The sequence below is a fragment of the Ictalurus furcatus genome, chromosome 3 (assembly GCF_023375685.1).
Source record: "Ictalurus furcatus strain D&B chromosome 3, Billie_1.0, whole genome shotgun sequence".
In the NCBI taxonomy this organism is placed as follows: domain Eukaryota; kingdom Metazoa; phylum Chordata; class Actinopteri; order Siluriformes; family Ictaluridae; genus Ictalurus; species Ictalurus furcatus.
The window spans coordinates 27,481,371-27,504,204 of record NC_071257.1 but is presented as its reverse complement, the minus strand read 5'-3'; the positions used below and the strand labels follow the sequence as shown (position 1 = coordinate 27,504,204).

General features: G+C 38.1%; 1 protein-coding gene across 1 annotated transcript in view; it reads right to left on the bottom strand.

Annotated features, from left to right (window-relative positions):
- The window catches only part of oprm1 (opioid receptor, mu 1), a 30,074-nt gene extending 8,582 nt beyond the window's left edge, over nt 1-21,492 (bottom strand). Inside the window, exon 1 of the mRNA XM_053621828.1 lies at nt 21,016-21,492. Coding sequence (XP_053477803.1) covers nt 21,016-21,269 — 254 coding nt within the window. The 5' untranslated portion in view covers nt 21,270-21,492. The remainder of the gene's footprint in view (nt 1-21,015) is intronic.
- Nucleotides 21,493-22,834: the final 1,342 nt, after the last annotated feature.

The following is a 22,834-nucleotide window of genomic DNA, read 5'->3' as shown; positions in this document are numbered from 1 at the left end:
ACGTACTAGCCAGTTATAGTCAAGGACCAATTTATGTTAAAGCTTATCCAGAGACTCTTTGTGTCCATGCCAGAGCTTGGCACATATTCAGAACAATGCCAGTGTGTGAGCTCACTAACACTGGCAAATTATAATGATTAGGCTCCTCTATAGCACTTCAGTGTGAGGAATAGTCAGGCTTGTAAATTGAGTTTGGTGTAGTCTGCATACAGAGATTGTTTTTCTTGTCTGTCTGTTTGTACATCCTTGTTTTTTGTTTTGTTTTTTGTTTTAATGTTTCCCACCCAAGAGCTCAAGTTCTCAACATTCAAAAGAGAGGTCAGATAACTTGAACTTTCATAAGCATCCTTGAGTGACACATCTCTTACAAACAAACGTTTAGGCAAAAGAGCTAGGCATTGCTGAAGTCAATGTCAATGTCAAGTTTATTTATATAGCACCATTAAAAACAGCATAGGTTGACCAAAGTGCTTTACAACAATAATTACAAAAGCTGAGATAGGAATAAGATAAATATATATATATATATATATATATATATATTTATATATATATATATATATATATACATATATATATATATATATATTGTAACAGTCGTTACATAGCGATCATATAACAACTATAAAACTATTAGTAATATCTCTATGACTGGTTAAATGCCAAGGAAAATAAACAAGTTTTTAACTTGGATTTGAAAATAATTCAAGTACAAGCAGTTCTAATATGTAGAGGCAGGCTATTCCAAACCTCAGGGCAAGCCACAGCGAAAGCATGATCACCCCTAAGCTTCAGTCTAGATCTGGGAACCGTTAGTAGCGCTTGATCACATGACCTGAAAATTCTAGAGGGGTTATGAAAGGATAAGAACTCCATAAGGCATAAAGGAGCTAGACTGTAAAGAGATTTGTAAACTAGTAGCAGTGTACTGTATTGCACCAACAGCTTTCTTAATCTGAGAAGTGAACTCGGTTCAACTGAACACAAACAACTGAAAGGTTTGTGTTCATGTCTAATTCTGATTATTTTGTTATTTTTATGAGGTTTCTGTCATTCAGTGTGGATGTTTTCCATTGCCACGATGAGCAGTGATTTGAGCTCCACAGTCAGCTAACTCAGTGTTTCTGGTACATTGTTTAAAAACAGTAAGCAGACTGTTGAAATTAATGGTCTTTGGAAAAGCATAATTACAGTTTATGCCTAACACGAATAAAGTCAGTGGCGAGGGCTTGCGGCATATGCTATTATACAAACACTGATGAATAATTTCTAGATGAATGCCCTGAGGCGCCAGTGTGAGGACAAATCATGAGTTCATTAATATTCTGCACAACTGGTCAATGAAAATTAAAATCCACTTGGCCTATTATCTAATGCTGGGCAATATGACAATATAATATTGATATTGTGGCAAATTGTGTAACAATTTTTGCTTTTCTGAAATATAATCTTTTTTATTAACTTAATAATCATAAAATTCACTAAAAGCATGAGTTGATGTTAATTTTTTTTACTTAATCATTAAAAATGTACTGTTTTACATTTTTATAGATTTAAAGTGCACCTGTTATGCTTTTTAAACATGCCTAATTGTCTCATACAATAGATTTACATGCATCCAAGGTCAAAAAACACTTTCATTTTCTCATAATTTACATTGCAGCATCACTTCTTCTTTTCAGGGTCACAAATAACTCATTCAAGGATCCGTTCACTCTAAACTCCTCCTTTCAGAGAGACTACTCTGCTCTGATTGGTCAGATGTTCCAGTCTGTTGTGATTGGTCTACAGCTTACAGTGCGTGTCAGAAAGGAAACAACCATTACCATATCTGAACTTCAGCTCAGTAATAATGCTGGTTTTACTTTACCAATTTGGGCCTGAGTCCGATAGTGATACATCGGAAGATCAACCCGAATCACCATCGCAAGCACGATGAGAACAGGGTGTTTCTCAACGGTAAGTTTATATGCAGTTTGGCAATAGCGTGTTAGCCGGTTAACAGAGGCCAACAGCTAACAGGTTAACAGCTGTGCACTGGCTGTAGACGTGTAAAACACATAACTATGCATTTGGAACACTCGGTAGAAAATATACACATAAATACTTACAGGTTGTGATCCAGATGGTCCAAATAAAGTGGGTATGGCCCCATCTTTAATGGATAATTGTTTCGTAAGTCCCATGTTGACTTCAGCTAGATTTGAGAAGCAGTTGTCAAGGTAATGACGGGAACACAAACGAAGGTCAGAGTTGAACTGCTGTGATATCGTTTTAAAATTAATTTTAACCACTGACACTTTACATCCTCATCCTAGTGGTTTTGCTTTTGCAGCGCAGAAAACAACATCTTCTAGACATGAACCCAATTTTTTCAGGACACACGTACAACTGTAATGATTGAGGGCGGGTCAAAGTACACACTGTTCGTGAGCAGCCAATGAAGATCAGAGGCGGGTTTCTTTGTTATAAACGTACGTAAGTTTGTACAGGAAGTAAGTCTGGTATTACTGATGACTCGGTTTAGCTGTTCAGAATTGGTTCTTTCTTTTGAAAATCAATAACTCCATTTGTCGTGCACTTTGATTTTTGAAACTTTGCAGATTTTTACATTCACAAACAGCTCTATAACACACTACATGAAAGGTAATATCTGAAAAAGCATAATAGGTGCACTTTAAAATGTTTTCTTCTTTTTAGTGTTAAATCTTTATTTTCATAAATATTTTTTTCAGTTTTGAACATAAAAAAAAAAGTATCTTCGTTCACAAAAATCGGATTTAAAATAAAAAAAATGCAACCTGATTAGTGATACATATCTTGTATAGTAGAAATGTGAAAATATTTTTGTCATATGGCTCAACTCTAGTACCATCTCTATACTGTCCATCCAACATGATCTCACAAATACAAGTTTGCAAGATTCTCCTTGTAAGTCCGGGTGAGCTTTTCTTATGGATTTATGCATCATTCCTACAAGATTTGTTGTTAAAAGTTGATTAATGGAACCCATTTATAATACATTTTGTATTATGACACATAGTCACTGAAGTAAAGGCCACGCACACCACACATTTTTCACTTACCACATCATCATGTCAACATGTTCAGCTCAGTGATCATTCAGTGATGTTTGTTGTCTATCCAGATAAGCTTCCTTTCCCTGAAATTTCAGTTCATGTCATGGATGGAACATTGATTAGTAATAAAACCTCTTCTCCTCTTCTTGAACATTTAGCAACACTGATTGTCTTTGCTTATCTATATTTTATTGCACACTAAACACACATGCGGATGGATTAACATTTATGGCTGCACCATTAACGCACATTAAATCTGCATCATAGGCTCATGTCATGAAAATTAAGAGTTCTAAATATATACTCTTTTACCTTTAATTAAAATACAAATATTACAATAAAGTCAGGCAATGTGTCAGAGTGATTCATGTAATTGTCTCTAAACCTGTATTTTGGTGCGAGTAATGAGTCATGAGTAATCCAGGCTTCTTGTTAATTCATCTGAATCAAAGTTGAAGTGCACACACACTTGACTTCACCTTGAATGTAACAGTGTAATGTAAATAGTTCATCATGCTTTCCTAGCCATGACAAAATAAAAATAAGACTTTTTTTTTCTTTTTTCTATTCTAAAAGAATTACAAAAGATTATTCATCTTTTTTACACACCAGCTGTATTGAACATAAATGAAATGAATGAATGAAAACTCAAGACAAAGGTAATATAAAAGTATATACAAAATTCACTTAAAGCACAGTATATAAAGAAAGACCTTTTTAAATTTCTTGGGGTCATGCATTTTCAGTGCTCATATCAATGCCAACAAAGTCATGGTTTATTCTTTACTTTTATTATATGGATTATGCAAGAGTAGACCTGCTCCATTATTGCTTTCACTGCAACCTTTAAAAGCAAAAACACGTGTTACATAACTAAATTCGGTTCTGTCCTGTGGTGCTATCCGGATATTACATACCACACCTGATGTTTAGGAGGGGTGAAACAGAACCAGAGTTTGGGAAGTAGAAACAACAACAATTGTCTGAGTACATATGGTTGTCTTTAATTACATGAAAATAGGAGATAATGCTTAAAAGGCTGAATTTATAGTGAATAATCATTATTTAGGCTTTGATGTTTTGTAAATAGTTATAGGTGAGAAAACTGATGTCAAAGGTGAATGATGTCATTTTGGCCATTTAAAATGGAGGAAAGTTTCACTGACTGGTGCTGAAATAATTGTATTTTAATTGTGGAAGTGCACCTGAAATAGGTAACACACCTAAACAGACAAGACAATATGAAAATGTCAAGGGTCTGCTTTTATTTCTCTAAATGCAAAGTTTTAGAAGATGGTTTCCGAGAAGCAATGTGACAGTATGACGAGGGATTACACATGAGTAGAGCTATGCTACCATCAATTTCCATGCATCCCTCTAGCCATCTTCAAAGGTGGGAGTGGGAAGTAACATATGTAACTATGGGTCTGGAACCCACATACTTCCTTGTCCTTTGGAACCTGTACCAGCTCTGTGAGAAGGTTCCAGGGAATGATTGACGTATGATGATATTTGGTGTCAGCGTACATGTGCACAATGAAAACAGCTGTCACACATAATGAGCAAAACACTACTATGAAAATGTCACGGTTCAGATTTTAATTTTCTAATTACAGGGTTTCATAACAGGTTTGCCAGGAAGCATTGTGACTGCATGACCAGGGCCTTGGAACTATTAGCATAGGTAAATCCACCATTCAAAAAATTTGGACACAAATGCAGGGGTCAAAACCAGAGCCAATCAGAAGACAATAGGGAAAGCAGTAGCTGTAGGGCCAGCGAATATAAATTGAGCAAGGCTAAGCTCTGTGCCTTTCAAAGATAAAACTACATAAATATATGATTTTATTATTTGGCCTCCAAATCAACCTTGTTTTTTGGTTGTTTTGTCAAACCAAGCAAAAACAGCACCACCGATGGTTGCAAATAAAATACAAAGAATGGTATGAAGAAGCCAGCCCAGACTGTAGATTCATGCAATCTATCAGTGACAGTCATGTCAAGCGACTACATAATGTGAAATGCCCCCTAGATTTCATGCGGACTGGGGCTAATCTATTTAAACCAGCTTCACGACCACATCCATAACAGGTCATCAATAGTGATTGAGGAGCATGTAAAATATAGCCACATAAATAATGAATGCAAACAAACGTGGATTATATTGTTCACCCCCCCAAAGGTATTTGGAGGAGAAAGTAAAAGTAGACAGATAGTCCAAGGTCACATTATCCAAGCAAAGTTTAGTGTTTTTTGGTTCAAGCAAAAAAAAAAAAAACATTTAAAATGTTCAGTTTACAGTGTTTAGTATTCAGAAGAAACACAGCATGGACCCAGTAGAGCATTACAAATCAGAAACACTTTAAAAAAAGAAATTGCGTGTAGTTCGGCTCACATTATTCTTATTACGCTACTGAGACCTTGTGATATAACGCATTGCTCAACACTAATAGCTTCACTGTCAAGCAATTGATAGATTACAGATTTTACCCTTCCCATCTAACATCTTGACAAGCTGTCACCGTGTAACCACAACTGCAACCAGCACACAGACATACAGCAGACAAACTGTCTGAAGTCTCTCATTATGACAGTACCTACTGCATTGGATTCAGTACCTACTGCTTGGCTGTTGATACATTACGTACTGATCACTATAAATGGTAAGCATGAGTACAATCTGGATTCTGACAGCTATTCCACGCCAGTCCCATTGCATTACGGGACAGCACAGTATCCACAGTGCACAGTGCTTCCATACTGCAGAATCAAGGCAGAAGCAGTAGGTCATCTGGGTATTTCTTGCCTACTGTTTTATGAAATACTGAGAATTCAGACATACTACTCCCTTGGATACCACTTTTTCCACCACTGTGTGGTAGGACAGTAGGGCTCACAAATGCGGCCAGTGAGCTTAAACAAGGCAGTAAAAATGAGGAGCAGGTGCAACCAATCAATCACATGTGAACATTAAGAAGAGCAGGAAGAAAAGACCATATAAGGAAGTGGGAAAAGCTTAACAGAAGTTTGGGAAGCCAAATGGGTCATTAGCAGGGTGGATACGGATTGCATGTTTAAATGTTTATGCAGATATCAGGTTCTATAGTCATACACAAAAAACAGGACCTCTTTGGATAATTTCCATGACAATGGAACTCTAGGGACATCAAGGAACTATGGAAACATTATTAAAAATGGGCTTAAGCTGAGAAACAATGCCCTTGAACAAGCCATAGACCCTCAGTGCCTGGAGCTTTATAACTTCAGTCTTGTTGAGCTGGTTGCAAACTGAGTCTTGTTAAACATTATAAGTGCCTAATCAGCGAAAATACACTCAAGCAGCATTTCTGTATTCGTAAACAAATTCTCAAAGGAAATGTTACAGTGTCATAAAAAGAAGGATTACTTGTTCTCTTTTCACCTTCCTGCCTTTGATGAGTTCTGGACCAAAGTACCATTGCTTCCTAACCTTATTCTTCTACTCTGATTTATTATTAAGACAAAACCTTACTCTTTAAAAAAAAACAAAAAAAAAAAACAAAGAACAAACACCACTTTCACATAATTACATACAGTATACTGTATCTGGTACAGTGTCAGGTCACCAGTATTTTCACAGCAGCCATGAAACATTTATGAGTCAGTGTCATCAAAAGCTTTTGCCATTGTTCCAAGTTTGCCATCTATGTGACTTCTTTTACTTCAACTTAGTTCAAGGTTTATCCTTTGGCAGCAAACCTACAACCTTATGGTCCAATTTTTGCAGTGGCAAATGTCACACCACTCTGAACACATTCAAAATCGCTGGTCCAGAACTGGGGCATTGGACAGCGAATATACTGCTCCAGTTTGTTGGAAGATGACCAGAGAGTTTGCAGATATTGAAGGCAATTGCTAGTAACACTGGCTGGGTCCTCTCCAAAAATCCTCTCCAGTGCTTTCTCAAGTTGTATTGTTGTTGTATACATGTTCGAATAATTAATTAATTTGTCTTTAAAAAAAAAAAGTCTGCTCATGTATAGCCTACAGTGTTACCTTACAATTATCAACAATTATGCATAGACCTTCCTCAAACATGTGAGTCTTCACTTCATCTGTGTCTGCCCTTATTATAACCACACCTAGATATTTGTTTTCAGTTAAATGTAACAAAACATCCATCCTAACTGTGAACTCTTCCAGTTGGTAATGGAACCTCAGCCAGATGGAGAAATAAAAATGGAATTCCTATTACCATTTAGAAATGACACAAATCTGATTTTCTGCCTTAATATGACAAATCTGATTTTTTTTTTGGGACTCTTTTCAAATCCTTTCAAATCAGACCTGAGCCAATTTCATATGTGGTTCAAGACTGGACTGATAAGTGGTCTTGCAAAATGAATGAGATTGGTCAGATTGGAAAGTATGAGGATCTTGTCATTATCATCCAGTCTCAGCAGCGACAGCAGTGAATATACAGAGCATCCAGAAAGTATTCACAGCGCTTCACTTTTTCCACATTTTGTTATGTTACAGCCTTATTCGTAAGATGAATGTGGCAATGTACAGAGACATCCTTGATGAAAACCTGCTCCAGAGCGCTCTGGACCTCGGACTGGGGCGAAGGTTCATCTTCCAACAGGACAACGACCCTAAGCACACAGCCAAGATAACAAAGGAGTGGCTACAGGACAACTCTGTGAATGTCCTTGAGTGGCCCAGCCAGAGCCCAGACATGAACCCGATTGAACATCTCTGGAGAGATCTGAAAAATGGCTGTGCACCGATGCTCCCCATCCAACCTGATGGAGCTTGAGAGATCCTGCAAAGAAGAATGGGAGAAACTGCCCAGAAATAGGTGTGCCAAGCTTGTAGCATCATACTCAAAAAGACTTGAGGCTGTAATTGGTGCCAAAGGTGCTTCAACAAAGTATTGAGCAAAGGCTGTGAATACTTATGTACATGTGCTGTTTTGTTTTTTATTTTTAATAAATTTGCAAAGATTTCAAACAAACTTCTTTCACGTTGTCATTATGGGGTATTGTTTGTAGAATTTTGAGGAAAATAATGAATTTAATCCATTTTGGAATAAGGCTGTAACATAACAAAATGTGGGAAAAGTGAAGCGCTGTGAATACTTTCCGGGTGCACTGTATATTCCTTCATTCTTACCACTTGTTATGAATGACTAAGGAAATTTGTCCCATGTGTTACCTCATATTTATACCCCTATGAAACAGGTCATGGTTGAACAATTTCCTGTTCCTAGTCACCCAGGTGTACTAAAAAATATGTCAGTGGAAATATACTTCAAATATATTTTTCTCATATGAATTCATAGGGGTACCAATAATTGTTGCACACCTATATTTAACCTTTTTTTTTTATTTTTTATAAACCTGTGTTGTGTTTACAATTGTTTGATATCCATGAGAGCAGAGTATTTTTGTGTTGTTTTTTTTTAACAAAAGATCAAAAGGTTAAACAGTAAAGACAAGTTTTCACAGACTTCTTTGCTCATATTTACCAACAGTGCCAATATTAGTGGAAGGCACTGTACTCAGTCGTAGGATGGGGAAATTGGTGATTCATGTGAAATGGAAGGAATCTACTGAGCCCAAGTAGTGTTTCAAAAATTGCCCAAGAAATCCCAACAGTATCATAGTAAAGACAGATATGGGTCACATGGGGTGGTCATGAATGTGAACCGTAAAAATAAACAGATCTGATCTGAGAAAGGAAAAAAGTGAATTGTGCAATGAAGCTTGTAAAGACAACATAGCCCAATAGCAATATCTTTTTGAACCCTGTTTCCTTACCTCAGCCTTCACTCTCTGACTTACATGCTTTTTCTGATTCATACGGTCGCTTGGCAATCTGGATTCAAAAGATCCAGCCTGGATTTGGAGTAACACCAGGAGTTTCCTTGTGTATACAAGTGGGCTACGGCTCATGTTAGTCACTGGATTTCTGGCAGCAAAAGAAAACAGTCATGCAAATTGTTGAGACTCGTATTTATAGCTGGAATGTAGAAGCTCCAGCTGACAGGACAAACAAACATAAATCAATATAAACTAAAGGACAGGAACACTAACTATTGTCCAAAAACAAACATACTTCAAGGATGAAGCATTTAGTCAGCATATAAATCTGCAAGCAAAACAGAAAGAAACCCGCAGAAAGTCCTACAGCCCTCCCACTCTCATCTTTAGTCAGAATCTCTTACAAAAAAGCCCCATTTAGAAAGGAATCTCATAAAATTCACATGAATCATTTCCTGTATTGTTCTACCAAAAACACATATGACTCGAACATGAACAGTGGTGCTCTACTCATTGCACCATGGTTTCTCTTCATCGCTTCATTACTGTAGAAGGCATGGTCTGATGTCTGATGGAGGAGGGGACACTGGGTGCAAAAAATCAGCTCTTCCAGATTCTCCATGACAACAAAGAGCTCAGGCACTATTAGAATTATCTTCAGTTTCCCTTTCTGCACACTAAAAATTGATTTTCCACATGCTTGTGCAGAGCCACTCCTTGTTGTGATGTGGAAGCGTCCCACTACACACCAGATGTTGATTTGTGGGGGCTATAAGCTGTGACAATCTAAATGCAATTATCCATTGCAGAGGGTGGCACTGGCACCTGACGGTGGTTTCTGAATGCTGGTGTGGTAACTTTCGATTTTCAGTGTATTGAGCTGAGAGATGTAATTACTGTCTGAATAATTAATGATGTGTAATAGGCATAAGACATACTTATACCTTATAGCTTATACCTTCCTGTGATTAATTTGATCGATGTATGTCAGTGTATACCTTTCTAAGTAATTAGCTGTATTCCTGAGAGTGATTACATGTTTCTGGTACCATTTAGCCCTTGTAACTCTTAAAAATTCAACTTTATTTTTTACAATTATTTTTGCATTTGAAAACATGCATTTTACCATTCAAAAATGTCAGGCAACAATCTCTTTTTTATTTCTCTGCTGAAAATGGCTTAAATGAGTAACAGTGTTGAGAGTTATTTTTAGCATACAATTAGCAAATACACAAACTAGCATCCATGCTGTTGTCATATGAAGACATTAAGGATTTTTACTTAAAATGATTATTTTTAATCAGTTACATACTTTTGATCTATAATTTTGGTAACACACAACCCCAATTCCCCAAAAAATGGACGCTGTGTAAAATATAAATAAATGTAAATAAAAACAGAATCAAATCTCATATAAATTTGGTAACAGGGTTGGACTTGAAGTGAAGTCACATCTTCAATCAATCAATATATATATATATATATATATATATATATATATATATATATAACACACAACCCCAAAAGTTGTGACGCTGTGAAAAATGAAAATAAATGTAAATAAAAACAGAATGCAATGATTTGCAAATCTCATAAACCCATATGTTATTCACAATAGAACATAGAAAACATATAAAATGTTTCAACTGTTTTTTAAAGAAAAAAATAAGGTAATTTTGAATTTAATGGCCCCAACACGGTTAAAAAAGTTGGGACGGGGACAACAAAAGGATGGAAAAATAAGTGTTACTAAAATGAAACTGCTGGAGGAACATTTTGCAACTAATTAAGTTAATTGGGAACAGGTCAGTAACATGATTGGGTATAAAAGAGTATATTAGAGAGGCAGAGATTCTCAGAATAAAGGACAGATGGAATCTGAATGGAAGCATATGTTGCTCTAAAACCTGTATATACCTTTCAGCATTGATGGTGCCTTTCCAGATGTGCTTGCTGCCCATTCCATGGGCACTAATGCACCCCCAAACCCTCAGAGATGCAGGCTTTTGAACTGAGCGCTGATAAAAAGCCGGATGGTCCCTCTCCTCTTTAGTCCTCTTTAGTTTAGATGATGCGGTGTCCATGGTTTCCAAAAAGAATTTTACATTTCGATTCATCAGACCACAGAACAGTTTTCCACTTTGCCTCAGTCCATTTTAAATGAGCTTTGGCCCAGAGAAGACGGCGGCATTTCTGGATCATGTTCACATATAGCTTCTTCTTTGCATGATAGAGCTTTAACCAGCATTTGTGGATGGCACGATGAACTGTGTTCACAGATGAGTTCTGGAGGTGTTTCTGAATCCATGCAGTGATTTCCATTACAGAATCGTGCCTCTTTTTAATGCAGTGCAGCCTGCGGGCCCGAAGATCACAGGCATGCAATATTGATTTTCACCCTTGTCCCTTGCACACAGAGATTTCTCCAGATTCTCTGAATCTTTTGATGATATTATGTACTGTAGATGATGAGATATTCATAGTCTCCACAATTTTACATTGAGGAACATTATTCTGAAATTGTTCCACAAATTGTAGATGCAGTTTTTCGCAGACTGGTGAACCTCTGCTCATCTTTACTTCTGAAAGACTCTGCCTCGCTAAGATACTCTTTTTATACCTAATCACATTACTGACCTGTTGACAATTAACCTCCAGCTGTTTCTTTTTAGTAACGCTTACTTTTCCAGCCTTTTGTTGCCCCGTCCCAACTTTTTTGAGATGTGTAGCAGCCATCAAATTCAAAATGACCTTTTTGGAATTGGGTTTGTATGTATACATATATATTGTATATACTGTATGTACAGTTATGTGAAAAAATAATGGAAATTGTTGGTTTTTCTGACATATTTGGACAAGCAAACATTTGATCCTCTTTGAAACAGTGCCTATTAATAAAGGTGATACACTATCGAATGACACATAAAATTGACATTTTGTAGTCATTTTCATAATTTAAATTACAAAAAAACTGATCAGTCACATGGAAAAAGTAAGTACACTCCTACATTTATCACACCTTCAAATCGATAAAATTAGAAGCAGGTGTTCAAGATTGGGGGCCAGGGATTAGAACCTGCTTATAGAGTGCAGGTGGAACCGGTCTTATTTATACCCCTCTCATATCTAGTCCCTGGTGTTCCCTTTGTTATTGAGGTGTGTGGCGTCATCATGCCGATATCTAAAGAGTTCCGTAAAGCCAAGTTCACACTACATGACCTTCAGCGTCGGCAGATCGCTGTGCTGTACACTCTACACGACTTGCTCTCTTGTAATCAGGAATTGTGAAGTTGTTGTGGTGTTCCCATTTCGTGATTGCTCGGCAACAGGGGGGTCACACACTACATGAGCTGACAATGACTCTGTCACCCGATGACTCTATCTGGTGTCCCAAACTACATTTTGTCACGAAAACACACGCAAGAATTGACACGGATATATGATGCGAAAACCATGCGCGAAACGGGTTGTTTATTTGAAGATGGAAGTAGGACAGAAACAAGTGGTGTGAGCTTTTTGCACGATGATTTGTGCTGAAGAAACCCCAAAAAGGAAAAGACAAAGAAAGCGGGTGAAAGAATTGATTAAATGTGGGCAGCAGGGATTGTGTGTGCTACAGAAAGAGTTGGAGGTGAGTAAAAAGGTTTCACAGGTTTCCCTTCCTCACGGTGACCTCACCCCATGCCTTGCTCTCTCATTGGCTGTAGCGCGAAGCCGCAAGCACTGCCAGTGATGTGGAGTTGCCCGACAGCTCCAGATATTTAGCATGCCAAATATCTTTGTGGTGTCGCCGATACCTCGGCGATGTGACGGCGAGCCTCTGAGATAAGTCATTGAGTAGTTCACACATAATGATCGACTGCCGATAGGCGAGCGCCGATTGCACGCGGAGTTGCCTCTGATCAAAGGGTTTTTGTCGGTGAGCTTGGCGACTTGAAAATCGCGCTTAAAATCGGGTAGTGTGAACTAGGCTTAAGACCTTCAGAAAAAATGTTGTGGATGCCTATGAGTCTGGAAAGGAATTTAAAAAGATCTCCAAATTACATCATTCCACTGTAAGGAAAATCATCTACAAATGGTGCAGATTTCCAAAAACTGCCAATATGTCCAGGACTGGCCGTCCCAGTAAATTCAGCCCAAGAGCAGACCATGTGACGCAAAAAGAATTCTCCAAGAACCCCAAAATTTCATCACAGCATCTGCTAGTAAGTCTTGCGACTGTTGATGTCAAAGTGCATGCTTGTACAGTCAGAAAGATTTTGACCTGCATGGGAGGCGTGTCAGGAAAAAGCCTTTGCAAGACTACAGTTTGCCAATCAGCATATAGGCAAAGACCAGGCCTTTTGGAATAATGTGCTCTGGACAGATGAATTAAAGATAGAGTTGTTTGGCCGCAGTAACAGCAGACATGTTTGACACAGACCAAAGACAGCTTTTCAGGAGAAGCACCTCATACCAACGGCGAAGCACGGTGGAGGATATGTTATGTTTTGGGGTTGCTTCACTGCCTCGGGGACTGGACAGCTTGCATTCATTGATTCAACTATAAATTCTGCATCATATCAAAGAGTGCTTAAAGATAATGTGAGGCCATCTGTCCAAAAGTTTAAGTTGAACCGAAAGTGGACCCTCCAACAGAATAATGATCCTACCCACCAAGGAATGGCTCAAAAATAAGAAATGAAGGGTTATGGAATGGTCTAGCCAAAGCCCAGATTTGAATCCCATTGAAATGTTGTGGGGGGATTTGAAACAGACAATACATGCAAGAAAACCCTCAAACATCTTGCAACAGAAAGAATATTGCATGGAAAAGTGGTCAAACATTACAGAAGATTATCAGAGATCGGTGGACAAGAAGTTATTTTGCCTACAATAAGTTATTTATGCTACAGGGGGAACACTAGCTTCTGAGGCCAAGGGTATACTTATTTTTTGCACAAAATAATATCACATCTATTGATATTTCTGTTGCATAAATGATTGATAAACTATATTTCCTTGTGGATTACTTGTCATTGTTGTGGGACACTAAAATGTACAGTTTTCACAACCTATAATGGATGACTCATTTATTTTTAAAGCATTTGACTCAAGTCAAAAAAAAATCACCCGTAAAATTTCTCTGTTCAATATGTAACCTATCACTAATCAAACAATTCTTGTTCCTTGTTTCCAAAGTGCACATTTTCCATCTCCTTATGTAAATAATAACCCACTTAGTGATGCTTATTTCTGCTTGACTTGGATTAACTGGATTAAATTCATTGTCAGAAGCGAGTTGTCTCAGATGTTGAGATTTGGGTTGATTCTCAATGAAAGATCATACTTTTGTTTGTTTCTTTAATCTCCAATTTATTGCTTGCTGACTGTTTGGATTATTATAGTAGGACAGGTTACCACTGAGAAAAGCAGCGTTTTGAGGAGGTAATGTCATTATTTCAGACAGCAGGAGTCCAGCACAGCTCCTGCACCAGTGGGCAAAAACATTGCCTTAATATGGTCCTGTATTATCAGTGCATATTTATTTGGTACCTAAGGTATAATTTAATAGCATATAATACAGGCCAGTAATACAGGCCAGTATCGACCTGCAATCAAATCATTAATAATCACAGGCAGGTTGTACCTGCAAGCTGGGTTGCTGCTGCATAGAATGAGGTGCTTTTCCTCTCAAAATTGCTGAATTTGCTTGAACTGGCTTCACAGAGCAAGAATCATTTTACCATATACCTGTTTGTTTTTTTTGTTGTTTTTTTAATAGAATATGTGGTCAACAGTTCCCATCAAATAACCATGTTTGGTGGGGAAAAAATATATGCCCTCAGCATTCAGAAAAAAAATTAAGTCACTGTGAATAATTCAGACATCTGAATCGGCAGTTCTTGGGAACTGTCATAGTTTCCTTTAATAAAGGTCCATAAAATCCTGATATATGATAAAAAGCCCATTCCTTACTGACAGCCCCAACGGTCCTTTATCAGATTACCCTGACATTGTAAATATCAGGACTGACCTATGTAAAAAATAAATATATAAATAAAGCCTTTATATGGTTTGCGATTTACACAACATGGCATGTTTTCCTGGGGAAAAAAAGGTTGATACCCTGAATGGGAAGAGCTGTAAAGAGCAAGGAATTTATAGAAACACATCCTTAGAGAAAACAAATGTAGTTCATGTACTCTGCTAAAATCACTGTTTAAGATGTCCACTCTATATGTACAGCCATTGATCTGTAGCTTGACCAGTATGGTTTTGGGAAACTCTGATTGGGGCATGGATACTGGGATGCTGTGATATGTTACTATAATTATATATGTGAATCTGTATCAGCAGCAAAAACATGATGATATCCTAATCATCTTTAAAATTCTGAAAGTAATTCCAGTTTCCTGTGTTACTTAGTAAAACATTCTTGCAGGGTGCATCAAGTGAAGCACTTTCATAAGCTTTAAATCAATGTGGTGATCCCATGATAAATTAGAGGTAACACAGTTAGTTAGTTTTATTTAATCTAGAGACTGGAGAATATCCCAGGAACACTTTGCATGAGGTGGGAATACACTCTGAATTGAAAAGCAGTCCATCACAACTCATGCACACACACATTCACATATTCATTCACACCTAGGTGCAATTTAGCGTAGCCAGTCCACAGGCCTGTTTTTGAGAGATCGGAGGAAACCGGGGAACCCAGAGGACGTGCAAAGACAACATGCAAGACTCCATGCAGATAGTAACTCTGGGGACCCTGGAGCTGTGAGGCAGAAACATAACCTGCTGCACCACCATTTAATTCTGTGATCAGACACTGGATGGTATAGGCTCTTTCTTACACCACTGGCTCCCACACAGCCGTCATGAAGCTATATATGCAACACTGCAAAAATAAATTGCCTTTTGGCTCTTTTATTTAAGGCCCACGACCAAAAGCGATCAGCCAGCTGTATTTACACACGTCACTGCTCACTGCTATTTAACACAGAACATTAGTGAAAGTCAGTGAACAGCACTAAAGTTCAATGAACTGCACAGAAAGGTTCTGAGTATAATAGAGCGAACACCTAATGCCACCGAACAGTTGTGTGAATATCAGTCCTAACCAGGGCTGAAAATTACAGGATTGTAAATCACTTTTATCCATATTTCATGGTGAACGATGTGGTGATATCGTAAATATCATATTGGTTTAGGAAACAACCTTTACAATATACACACATACACACAAACACACACACACACCCTAGTTTGCATGGGAGACATTTTTCCTTTGATCCCACAGACCCATTCTCAGGAATTTAATCAGCACACAGTTCCTTATGGTGAGCTAATCAGCTAGGGGTCCATCTTGCCATAAAACACATCTTGCCATAAAACAGTCATTCCCATTTGGTATCTTGGTCACTATACATTTCAAAGAGGCTCAGGGGTATAAGAAGATATACTTGGGAAAACCCAAAGTTGGCTTGTAACATCAGTGGGCTGGTTTTTACCATGAGATACGCTTTGACATCACGCGTCATATCCGTGACGCAGATCAACATTTTGTAAGTCCTCTTTGTTTCTGTTTTCTGTATTTCGTTCATTTGTGCTTGTACAATAAATACTTAGTGGTTCTTCCATAAGAAAGCAGGTTGCATTAAAAGTGCATGACTGTATTTATATGGTTATTAGAAATAGTTTCCTAAGCTAAAGTTGTTGTATGTTAGACACATTAAAATCAACCTCTTACAAGATAATGTAAAAGGCTAATACTTGCAAGTTTCAAGGAAACCTCTGACAAGCAAATAGGAAAGGCCTAGGCTTGAATATCGATATAAACCTCTGAGCTAACAAAAATATTGTTTATTATAGGCTATAGAAAAGCCTCTGAAGTAGGAACATCATTTCAATGAAATTTTAGCATGAAACTGTTTTAGACTAAATATAATCAGAACACTGAGATATTATACTTCCAGCACTAACTAGAAGATTATCTTTTGGAGTGAGATAATTAATTAAATGGAGTCCGATACAGTGGGGGAAATAAGTATCTGACGCGTATTTACTGAACATTTTTTTCAGTAAATATATTTCCACTGAGACTATTCACATGAAATTTTCACCAGACCTCAGTATTAACTCAAGAAATCTGGAAATACAAAAAATTCACAACATTAAATTCCATAAATAAAGTCATGTGTAAGAAAGTTTAATGACACAGGAAAAAAGCATTGAACACACTACAAAAAGCCGTTCTCCAAGGCAAGGTAAGGCAAGGAACCAGCTGAAATCTGTAAATAATTATACCCCCTATCTGTGCAAATTAATATCAGCTGGGTTAGTAAATTGATGGTCTATAAAAAGGCTTTTCATTGCCAAGGTGTCACACAAGAAACATCTCATGATGGATAAAAGCAAAGAGCTCTCCCAAGACCTTCGGAACCTTATTGTTGTGAAACATATCGATGGAATCGGATACAGACGTATTTCAAAACTTCTGAATCCTCCAGTATGCACCATTGGGGCTATTATCCACAAGTGGAAGCAACATCACTCCATCATCAACCGTCCACGCACAGGAGCTCCTCGCAAGATTTCTGACCAGGGAGTCAGAAGAATAGTCAGAAGAGTAGCCCAAGAACCAAGTATCCAGAAATACTTGAAGGCAGCAGGTGCCATCGTCACAGAGAAAACAATAGGCAATGCACTCCACTGCTCACGCTCACCACGCAAGACTCCATTACTAAAGAAAAAGCATGTCAAAGCTTGTTTAAAGTTTGCTACATCTCATTTGGACAAGCCTATGAAATACTGGGAGAGTGTAGTCTGGTCAGACGAGAGCAAAATGTAACTTTTTGGCTGTCATGCTACATGCCATGTTTGGAGAAGAAATGGCACTGCACATCACTCTAAAAACACTATACCAACAGTGAAGTTTGGAGGTGGAAGCATCATGGTGGGGGGCTGTTTTTCATCACATGGTACTGGCAGACTTCATATAATTGAAGGAATGATGAATGGAGCCCTTTACCGGGAGATTCTTGAGAAGAATCTGCTGCCATCCACCAGGATGATGAAGAAGAGATGTGGGTGGACCTTCCTTCAGGACAGCGATCCAACGCATACAGCAAAGGAAACTCTCAATTGGTTTCAGAGAGAGAAAAAAAATCAAGGCCTCTGAAAGGCCCAGTCAATCCCCTGACTTGAATCCAATTGAACAAGATTTAAAGACGAAATGTTTAGAAGAATGGACCAAAATCACACCTGAATACTGCGGCCGATTAATTTCTTCATACAGGAAGCATCTTGAAGCTGTCACTACAAACAAAGGCTTCTCCACTAAGTATTAAATAAATTTCAGTTAGCATGTTCAATACTTTTTTCCTGTGTCATTCCATTTTATTACACACAACTTCATTTATGGACTTTACTGTTGTGAATTCTTTATATTTCCAGATTTCTTGAGTTAATACTAAGGTCTGGTGAAAATTTCATGTGAATAGCCTCATTGGAAATATATTTAGTGAAAATTTTTTTGAAGCGTCCAATACTTATTTCCCCCACATAAATCATAAATTAAAACATGCATTCAACCTTCAGCTGCACCTATTTCCATCTTTGGTCATAGGACAGCAGTGGGCTAAATAATTAACCCTTAATATTTTAGCCCTACAACCTTCTTGTTCCATTACATGCAAATAATGTAAATGTATCCTCAAATGTATCAGAGGTAACGTAAAGCAAATGAGGCTTCCTAGGTAAAAGATATACAGTGCCTCCGAAAAAAGTCTTCACCCCTGACTCCCCCCCATGATTATTTCTCTTTTTGCTGTATTGCGCCACCAAATTTAAGCTTATCAGAAAGCGATTTTTTTCTGCTCCTTTTGAAGTAAATAAAATTAAATAAAGTATCAGGTATCAATTACAGAGTTGTCTCGGATGAGTCTCTATGAGCTTTGCACATTTTGATTTTGGCATTTTCTTCCATTCCTCAATGCACATTTCGCCAGATTAGATGCAGAATGCTGGTGGACAGCAATTGTCAGGTCATGCAACAGATTTACAATTGGATTTAAGTCTGGGCTAGTTTTTGCCCTCAGCTTTGTGTCATTGTCCTGTTGAAACATATATTTTCACCTTAAATGCAGAAGTCTGTCTGACTGGAACAGACTGTTCTCCTCAACATCCATGCTGCTTGTGATGGCAACAAGTTTTCCAGTTCCTCCTGCTGAAAAGCAATACTAGATGCTACCACCAACATGTTTGATCACATGAATGGTGTTACCTGAGTATTTGGCTGTATTTGGTTTGCACCAATTATTATGGTTTGGCTTTAGACAAAATGGCTCAACTTTAGTCTCTTTTTCCAGAGCTTTTCTCAGCTTTTCTAACATGGCCTAACATGGAAATGGTTTCCTTCTGGTACTCTTGCATAGAGGCCGGATCTGTGAAGAGCTGATGATATTGTTAAGGTCTGCACATGTTCTCCTTCATCCACTGAGCTCTGTAAGTCCTTCAGTATTGAGGCAGGACTCTTCTTTGACAACTGCCCTTCTTGCCTGTGCACTCAGTTTGGCCTGATCTTGGTAGTATTGGAGTTGTGCCATATTTTTTCCACTTTTTTATAATGGATTTCACATTACTCCTAAAAAGGTTCATATAATTCTAATGCTGTAATAACCTTCTGCAGCTTTTTTTTCCTCCTAACAACTTCATCGCACAGCTTTACAAGCAGTTACTCTGTCTTCATGACAGCAGGACTGATCTGATTTTCCGTTTTTATCTGTGACGCCTCCAAAAGTAAGAGATATTTACTGTGAAAGCATACAATTGAACACAAGTGGATTTAAAATTAACACAGGTGTACCCTGTTTAACGTATTTAATGTGACTCTTGGAAATTAAACACTAGTCACAATTTACATGGCCAAAAGAAACTTATGAATTATGTAGCCATATTCTTAATATAAATTGATTTCTGTAGAGAATCCCTTCAAAATTTGCAGAAAAAAAAGACCCTATTCGAATATATTTAAATTTAATGTTGCAATACAGCAAAAAGAGAAATAATCATTGAGGGGTGAATACTTTCCGGAAGCACGCTATGTACCAAAGACATACCTTTGAGGGTACAACTTCAAAGACTGGCCTTTTATTCACTGAACGATACAGGCTAGTGTTGATACCTTTTTTCCTGAGAGTGCTCTGCATCTACATCACTAAACATCTCTAACTGTGTGTGTAAATCTTTCAACATGTGCTCTGTCACTTCTTGAGGAGAACGCCTGCCATTTTAACACACGTATTTACTCACAGTTAACAAACACTTCCATGATGTCATGTTAAATCATTAAAAATCACTGAACACCATTAAGCAGTACTGATCATTTAGCCCTTAACATCAATTAGCAGTTGTAGATTTAAAAAAAAATTAAAATGACTGACAATTACCACTAAAAAAAAAAAAACATAGTACCACAAGATACTGAACATTATGCAAAAGTACTGAATATCACTAAACTGTCAGGCATCTTTTCATTCCCAAAAATACAATCAATAAAATGAATAGTGCATCCAATTAATGCACCCAAACAATGCATCTTAAATACATTTTACAGTTAATTTGATTTTCCAAGTGTGTGACCAGCTGTTTATCCTGAAGCTGTTTATACTCTCAAAATTTGGTACCAAACTGTACTTTTCCTTGTTGCTGGTGTGGTACCTTGAAGGGTATCTTTTGTTCCTTTAGTATGTATCTTTATACTTGTAAAAACCATTAAAAGTACACAGGACCACTGAAGTACGTTTACAATAAAAGCCTCACATGCACTTAAAAGATGCCCTCCACAGGTGCATAAAAAGCATATATCCTTGATGGTAGAAATGAAAAGTACACTATGGTACCTTTATTTCTCAGAGTGTACAACCTAGTGGGGTTTTTTTTCCCGCCCTGATAGAGTAGTGTAGATCATTAAATATCACTGACAATAAATAAGACTTTCAACAGGTAGAGTATTACATCATAAGTAGAAAGAAGTGCCTGCGCTTGTTTGTTTGTTTATTTGTTTGTTTGTTTAGGGGGAGGGGTGTCATGGTCAGGAAAGTGCTGCTGACCTGAGCCAAAGGCGCCATCCCTGCAGGACTTACCTGATGATCACATACATGACGAGAACGTTGCCCACCAGCCCCACCACACACACGATGGAGTAAAGCGCGGTGATGATGATGGCGATGATGACAGGGGTCGAGCCTTTGTTCGTGTCGGTGGTTGGCTCACACCTGTCCTCCGGCAGAGTCTCGTTCCCACCGCCGCCGGAGCTCAAGTTGGGGCACAAGGCGCTGATGTTGGACAGATGGGAGAGGTGATAGAGAGGCGCTGAGACGTTCACCATGCTCTCCATGGCTCTCGGTGGATTCGGTTCGAGTTGCGTTGCGGTGTGCCTCTTTCTCTCTCTCTCTCTCTCTCTCTCTCTCTCTCTCGCCTATCGACACCTGTTCTGTTCAATGCTGCGCTGTTCAGAGCGCGCGCCGGTGTCCGTGCTGCTTCGACGAGCTTAAACGCGCGTGAGCCTCGCGCGCACACCGCTGTACACCACGTTTATCTGATCACTTAGCCAATGCGTCCTGTCTTATCAGCGTAACACAACATACAAATGGATAGGAGGGCTTCTCTTTCTCATTTTTATCCGACAAAATGACGTCACGCGCGAAGACACGTGACCCAAGGCTCCAGTGTTTGAAGTGCGCGTGAGCCGCGCGCTTGAGACGAAGCGCGAGCGCAGACCGAGTCGAAGTCCTCAGGTCTGATTATTCGTCAGTGGCGTGTCCAGGCTGTAAAACATGGGATGGCTTGGTGTTAAAATGTATTGAGCACACAATGGAATTGTTTTTATTTTGCATTAATACTCAAAAGATACCCAGACTTCAACGATGAGATAAACATCGCCTATATAATGTGAACCACTATCAATTGACAGGATTAATACTTCTCAGAGATTTAATTGGAGCTCAGAACCGAGGTGGCACCGGTGCTAATTTCAAGGATGGCGATTTAGTGCTCACTCCGCAAAACACACCAAATGCCAGCAGACTTCTAATGCATGAAATTGCTTGCGCTGGCACTTAATACTAATTAATCAGTATGCTAATTAATCTGTTTACATTAATTTAGAAGACCTACACAGCAGGGTAACACAGCTCATACAAAATATACAGATAACTAATCAAAAATGAAACATGCTCTGATCACTTATATCCATACACATATACACATAAACAAAGCAAACAAGCCTCCTTCCCTTTCAATACCCACACACCAATACAGTTCCTGAGATTACAGCTTGCTTCAATGTTGAATGTCATTTCATAATAAAATGAACAGCATCCTATGTCATGTCTGAGCAGTACAGACCCTGCTTCTCCAGCAGTAATTGATTTTGATAATGGTAGCCTAATGCGAGGCTCTATGACCTTATTTTCCTTGGAAATGTTAAATGGATTGAATTATGGTCTGAAAATATGTTAAGTAATTTCCCAGCATTCCAGTCCTTAGGGTAAAGCCATTTGCAGGTTGTGAGATCTGTCATTCTGTAAGTGGTATGAAAGTGTTGTAGTATCCCCCCTTGCAGAAATAATTGGAGTAGGACTCAGCTGGTTGACTACATAGAAAGGACATTACTGTGAATGTGTACATATAGCATTGATTAATTCATGCAAATTGTTACATTTTTCACACAACAAATTAAAAAGCTGCAATGTTTATTTAAGTCAAACTAGACCTAAATTGCACACTCATTTTAAACACTTCACACTCAGAAAAAGGATATTAAACTGCACCTGTCCTTGTTGCCGTGGTGGTATCGTCAAGAGCACCTTTAGTATGTATCTTTTATTTAGAAATGTGCATGAGTACATTTAAACATTTACTCTAAAAGTTAATTACAGTCCAATTATGTATCTTAAATAA